This window comes from Mesocricetus auratus, unplaced genomic scaffold, assembly GCF_017639785.1.
Source record: "Mesocricetus auratus isolate SY011 unplaced genomic scaffold, BCM_Maur_2.0 Super-Scaffold_100003, whole genome shotgun sequence".
In the NCBI taxonomy this organism is placed as follows: domain Eukaryota; kingdom Metazoa; phylum Chordata; class Mammalia; order Rodentia; family Cricetidae; genus Mesocricetus; species Mesocricetus auratus.
The window spans coordinates 72,375,874-72,382,515 of NW_024429188.1; the positions used below are offsets into that span (position 1 = coordinate 72,375,874).

Sequence of the window (6,642 nt, forward strand, 5' to 3'; positions counted from 1 at the left end):
AAACTTTCAAATGATTGCTCTCATTTTATCTCTACCCCTAAGTCCATGCCAGCTTCAATGCATCTTGCACACTGACACCATGTGTGTTCATATGTGTGCACATATGTGTAGTGACCGGAGGGCAATCCCAGGTGTCATTCTCAGGAATTCCACTCCCCCTTTGATACAGGGTCTCTCACTGGCTCATCAATTAGGCCCATCAATTAGATTGACCAGTGAGCCCCAGGGATCCTCTTGTCTCATCACCACCAAGGGTCAAGATTACAAGTGGGCATTACTACACACAGCATTTTAAAGTGTGTTCTGGGAATCAAATACAAATCTTCACACTTGTGAGGCAAGGACTTTACCAGCTGAGTTCTCTCCCAGACCCGTTTTTCCTTTTATATATGTATATTTTAAAATGTCCTGTTACTCCCTGAATGACAGGATATTTTGGTTCCTAAGCTGAGGCTTTAAGACTTTAAAAACAAAACAAAAAACTTCTGCACTGCAAGTCCTCACCTTTATCACTTATTCCTCCTCTTCCACAGTTTCCATTTTTCTGTTTCAGGGAAATTAACTCCCTCCCTATTATAGGTCCAGAATTCCCACCCCTATGCCTTTCTTCATACCGTTTCCCCTTTCCAGGCAACTCTTCTATGCTGTCCTTCAGTCTTAAGTGCATCTCTCACTGAAGTGCTGCATCATCCTCCCAGATAGCAAGAATCTGACCCCGAGCACATGCCCAGGTACTATTAGTAGCCCATCTGTATTCTTGTTCTTTACCTCTGCAGATAGACTTTTAATTCAAGCATGAGAACACTTTCTTGCCATTTGCAACACACAACTTTATTGATGATACACATGAAATCTTTGGTGACAAAATTCAAGTCAAAACAAGTAAGAGCAGAGTAGGCCATTCACGGACAGGTTCATTACCAGTTCACATAGAGGACCCAGTAAAAATATTCCACGCAAGCAGCACAATTCACATCACAAATGTGTCTTCAGTACTACAGGACTACAGGACTATTTGGTATTCAGAAAATGGTTCAGCTTAAAGCTGGTGACTGTCACAGACAACATCACTCCGAATGACACATTATTTTAAACTATCAGCAGAAAGGACCCCTTTACTATACACACAAGTAGATACACAATAACATCTCATTTTTAATGCTACCAGATTGGAAAACTGAGAAATCACAGATCTTGAGGGCATAGAGCAATCAGAATTTGTTCACCAGTTTGATAACTTTCACTTTCACCAAGAGGTCATGGTGATTTGCCAAGGCTCGGATTTTCTTAACACACACCCCAGATGTAGTACACAAGTAAAACAGGGAACCCTTGTTGAATTCTCTGTAGTTGAACACTTCTGCTCTGAGGTTGTCAAAGATAATCTCAAACAGAGTAAGAGCATTAATAAGAATTTCTGATTCCACGTAAGAATTATAAAGGGAACTAAATGATGACGGCACTTGGGTACCTAGTAGTTTTTTGAGCATGTCTGGATTTTCAGCAAAATTTGCAAGTATTTTCAAAATTTCAACCTTGATTTTTCCACCCCCCTGAGATAACAGGCGGAAAAAGTTTGCAATGGAATTGACAAGCAGGTGCTGGTAATCATTAGTGATAGTCATGTTTGTTAAAAATTTTAGCCCAACTACCTGTACTGCTGAGTTCAGGTTAGAAGCCATGATATCATCCATCACTTTATTCATGTACACCTGCAGCCGGCCCTGGTTTTCATAATTTTCACTCAGGTTATTCATGGCCATTAGGGCCTTTTCCTTAATGTGGGGGTCAGTTTTGTTGATCATGTTTGCAATAATTGGGAGGCCTCCTAACTTTCGAATTGTTTCTTGATTACATGAGTAATTGGCATTGTTGCTCAGGGTGAGCAGGGCTACTTGCTGGATGAAGGGGTCATCTGATTTCTGAAGCAAGGCTAGCACTTTCCTGAGATCTCGGGCACCCAGAATCTCATCAATTTCGTATGGAAAGGGACGCTTATGCATGGGAATGGTTCTCTTCCCCTTCCCTCTCTGCTGAACTTCAGGCTCAGAGTCTGAATCTGACTCTGTATCAGTCCACCCAGATTCCCCTTCCTCAGATTCAGGAATCTCTGCTAGGAAAGCCTGTCCCCCATTAGCAGAAGCTGCAGCAGCAGCTGCAGCCCCATCACCAGGGCGGAAACCCATGCCCAATTCATCTACTTCAACCTTGTTTTTCCTGTTTCTGCCCTTGCCTCCATTCCGGTTCCTGTTTCCACCTTTTCCCCCACCTTTGGGCACAGTGGTTGACCCAGCCTTAGGTATAGCCCCAGTGTGAGCTCCAGGGGTTGCTTTCTTGCCAGTGGCTGCTGTCTTAGAGGACCCTGAAGTCCCAGGAGTCTCTGCAGCCCCAGAAAGCATTGGCAGAGAAGCCTCAGCCATCATGGCAGCTGTTGTTACTCTAGGAGTCTCTGTGGCATTAGTAGGTGCTGCCACCCCAGGGACCTGCATGACCTCTGTGGTTGCTCCTCTCTGGGTAGACGCTGGAGCCCTAGCAAATGCTGCTCCCTTGGGAGTTGTTGCCGCCCTGGGAGGCACTGATGTCCCAGAAGGGGCTCCTGTCATGGGAGGCACTGCTGCCCCAGAAAATTGGACTGCCCTGGAAGGCACTACTACCCCAGGAGATTGGGCTACCCCGGGATGCACTGTTGCTGCAGGAGACTGGACTGCTCTGGGAGGCACTGATGCCACAGGAGACTGGACTGCCCTGGAAAGCATAGCTGCCCCAAGAGACTGGGGTGGAAGGGGAGGCACCACTGTCCCAGGAGATTGGGTTACCCTGGCAGCTGCTGCTGCTCCAGCAAAGTGGGCTGCCACGGGAATGTAGACTGCCCCGGGAGGCGCGACTACTGCCCAGGAAGGTGCTGCCGGCACCAGAGATTGTACTGCCAGGGTTGGTCCTGCTGGCCCAGGAGCCTGGGCTACCCCATGAGGTGCTACAGCCCAGGGGATGGCTGCTGGCACAGAAGGTGCTATTGATGGGGGAGGCATGGCTGGCCCATGAGACTGGACTGCCCCAAAAGGTACTGCTGGTCCAAGGGGCACTACTGTCCCAGAAACCTCTGTGCTCCTGGGAGCTTCTGCCACTTTGGGAGCCACTGCTATTTTGGGGGCCTCTGCAGCTGTGGGAACTGCTGCCACCTTGGGTGAGGGTGTGGCTGCACTGGTAGCTGAAGTCGGGATTGCTGATTTCATAGTAGTAGGCCCAGTCCCAGTCCTGTTTGCCTCCTGGACCTTACTTTTTGCCCCATTCTGATCCTTAGGGCTGGGTGCAGCTGGCACCATTTCTGCAGCTGCAGATGTGGCAAGAGTGGATGCTTCTTCTTGAGCCTTATTCATTGCCTCAACACTGACAGGGGTTGGGGGGTTGGCTCCTGGCCCAAGGTCAATTGTGAATCCAGATCTGAGTCCAGCTCTAGCCCTGGTTCCAGTACCCACCGAAGCCCGGTTCTTGGACTTGGCTGGTCTTCTCTTTTTCTGGTCTCTTCCCCTAGTATATTTGTAGACACAGTACCAGGCGCTAGCCCCGATCACTATTCCAGCAGCTACACAGCCAGCATCCCGAGCTCGGCTCATGATACAACTGGAACAATTCTCTGATCCGGGTTGTGGAACCGGCTTGTTTGAGTGGAATGTATGCACCAGTCAAAGCAAGGCTCTCAAGCTCAAGTTCGAAAGTTCCTCTGAGGCTGCAAGCTGAACTGGACCTAGTAGGAATAAACGTTAGAAATGAGGGGCACAGGGTTTGGGCTCTCTTTGCGTCTAACCTTAGAGGAGAGTCTGGAGAGATAGGTGCGGAAGCCTGCGCTCGCTGATACCCAGATCAACTCCGGGTCTTCTCTTCAGCTCTGTTTCACCTTGCCAGTGCCAGCACCTATCATTTATTTGTCCCTAAATGGGGAGGGGGTCATGTGGAAATCTGGCAGACAGTGGCAAATCTGAGATTCACCTACAATGCTTCCACTCCCATCCAAATGTCCTGAGACAGTGTTCATGTACATACCAATTTCCTGGGATCAGGAGCAGTTCCCAGTGTGCTCGCAGCTGCAGAGCCTAACGGGAGCTGGATCTGTGGGAAATGACAGGTAACTTTGAGCCTTTGGGAGAGAGAGTTTCTCCCCTCATTTGCATTGTGGTGCGCCTCATTGTGGTACTCCTCCTTTTCTCGCCCAACTATTAATTTAAAAAGAAAGATTCCACATGCCCCTTTCGCTGTCCCCAAAAGGGCAAGCCAGGACAAAGGGATCTTAAAGAAAGAAAAGATGCAGCAGGAGGTGTTCCGGCTATGTGCTCCAGCCTCTGCCACACCCACACCGGGGGGGGGGGGGGGCAACATTTCTCACCCCAAACACTGACCTGCAAGAATTCAGAGGTCTTTCTGCTTCCTTTAGTTCAGCCGGAGCTCCATGCTGAGGACAGGCTGAAGGGCAGAAACACAGACTGCGGGTGCGCACTAAGAACCTGGTGGACATATATCAGCATCCAGAACAAGAGCCACAGTGTTAGCCTTTTCCTATCCGCACACCTCAGTGGTAAAGAATTACACCTTTCAATTCCTTTTTATCTCCTTGCATCTCACACCCCACCCCCGCAGGCCCCTGACCACCCCACCCCCGACCCCTGTTTGCGCAGGCTCCTCAGGCACTCAACGCCCCCTTCTATTTCGCCCCACCCCTGGCCGCCATTTTTCTGAGACAGAGCGCCACACCCCTTTTGCTGCATCGAAGCGGAGGGGGCGAGGCAAGAGTGCTGGCTAAGATGCAGCATGGGGGAATCCTGCCAGATAGATATTACAGTGTTCCTAGCCTGTGCTCAACTACTCTGCACCCCCTCCCCCACCTTCCTGGCCGAGCATTAGACTGCAGAACAAGGGCCGCTAGGGCCGCCTCCTCAGTTTCAGGGTCGTGATTTTCCGTGTTTTCTCGGCTCTGGGCTCCGCCTCCCACCCCCCCCACCCCAAATCCCCAGATAACCGCCATTTCTTTAGCCTGCATACCCGAATTCCTTTTTCAGGGCTGAAAAGACCAGGATGAAGGGCTCTGTGGGCCGCAGGTGTCTGGAAAGCAGCCTGGCAGTTAGCATGGCGGTTTAATACCAGATTCTCTCACGGTCCCCCAGCCTGTGAAGCCTATACAGCTCCAAATCCGCCATCTCTCCCACAGAAGCTGGCACACCCATTTCCTAGCACCCTAGAAGGACAGGGGGATGGTCGGGGAGGGGAGGGGGGAGGGTTGTGACAGCAAGGTGTCTGAAAAGGGAGGACGGGAGTGAAAAATACTGATTGCTTCCAAATCTCAAGCCCCTCCGGCCACCCGATCCCAACCTCCTTGCTGGGTTTGACTGTGCTGCCACGTTTATTTCTCTTGCCTGCTCCTCTCAAAACAGCACAGTAAGTAGGGAGCCGAGCCTGAGTGTCAAAAACAAAACCGCAAACACAGCTGGGAGAGAAATAAACGGTTTCTTCCATACATCGGATAGTCTATCATTGCACTCCTCCCCTCCCCCCCGCTGCCTACCAAAATCCACTGCACGGGAGATCCCAAGCTCTGTAAAACCCAGGCCGTCAGAGGATGCAGAAAAATCCCGAGGCCTTTACCTTCTGCATCCCTAGCCTATCTGTATGCCCCGGGTCCTGAAAATAATCATTCTCATACCCACCTGTCCAGTTCTGAGGGAATTTTCGTCTCGCCTGGCAGTGTGCAGCTTAAAAGCGTTGGCACCCGGAGGAAGATGGCAGGGATGGCCGTCAGGGCTTTAAGTACCTTTGCCCACGTCAGCTCTTGGTCACGTGAGGGTCTCATTGCCAGTAAGCTTGGGTCCCGGAATTCCACTCCCACCAAGAGCAGGAACCCCCTCCTTTATCCCCAGTCCTGCTTCATCCCAGCACATCAGGTCCTGTCAATCATTCATTGCCTTTGTAACATCCAGCCAAAAGCAGCCCCTTCTCTCTATATCAATTTGCTTTCTCTAGTTACTGGGGAGGAGCTGCAGCTTCTGGGAGAACTGTTGACATTTTTCATTTTTTCTCTTGGGGAATTATCTCACCCCCCCCACTCCAAGCTTCCCCTCCATTCTCTGTCCTCCAGTCCCAACCTAGTTCCCACCATGCCTCTCGTGGTTAAGTTTCTGCTTCTGTATAGAGTATGAAACAGGAGACAAGGATTGGAGGTTAGATCTACACTTCTGGAACACCCCCTTGTTGTAAAAACAATGACTACAGCTTTATTTTTATAGGAAGAAGATACAATAAAACAAGAAATAAGTGTGGGAAATAGTACCATAAACTGGCAGAAACGTTTCGTTTAAGACCAGAATTTCTCTCACATTAATTTTGATTAATTTTTATCACACGGAAAATGAATTCTATTGGCCATGTGGGAAATAGATTTCAAAGCATGCCAAGTATTTGAGCATCTAAAACACATTTTTCTTGATAATATAAACATATCTCCATATGATCTGTAAATTGATCAGTGAAGATGCATTAAGTCCCCCTGCCTTATTTATTTTGGATAAATAATACCCTACTTTTTTTCTTCTGGGATAGCTTTTAAGATGAATAAACAAATGATCTTCTCTTGCCCTGTTATAGAAATACATTTAT

At 49.0% G+C, this 6,642-nt stretch overlaps 1 protein-coding gene across 5 annotated transcripts; it reads right to left on the bottom strand.

Annotated features, from left to right (window-relative positions):
* Positions 1–809: 809 nt before the first annotated feature.
* Armcx2 (armadillo repeat containing X-linked 2) lies at positions 810–5,840 on the bottom strand. 5 transcript variants are annotated; one of them, XM_013115248.3, is made up of 5 exons: positions 5,697–5,840; positions 5,035–5,286; positions 4,395–4,458; positions 4,042–4,107; positions 810–3,745 (listed from the first exon to the last, which is right to left on the bottom strand). In XM_013115248.3, exon 5 carries the CDS (start codon positions 3,612–3,614, stop codon positions 1,212–1,214), a length of 2,403 nt encoding a protein of 800 aa, XP_012970702.1. In that variant the 5' UTR covers positions 3,615–3,745; positions 4,042–4,107; positions 4,395–4,458; positions 5,035–5,286; positions 5,697–5,840; the 3' UTR covers positions 810–1,211. The 5 variants fall into 5 exon arrangements, with proteins under 5 accessions (XP_012970702.1, XP_005072540.1, XP_021084295.1 ...); XM_005072483.4 differs by having other exon boundaries at positions 4,395–4,499; XM_021228636.2 differs by having other exon boundaries at positions 5,035–5,094; positions 5,697–5,798.
* Between the last annotated feature and the right edge of the window lie 802 nt (positions 5,841–6,642).

Coding starts and splice junctions, on each gene's coding strand:
- Armcx2 (XM_013115248.3), bottom strand. CDS start 3,614: ATGAGCCGAGCTCGGGATGCTGGCTGTGTAGCTGCTGGAATAGTGATC.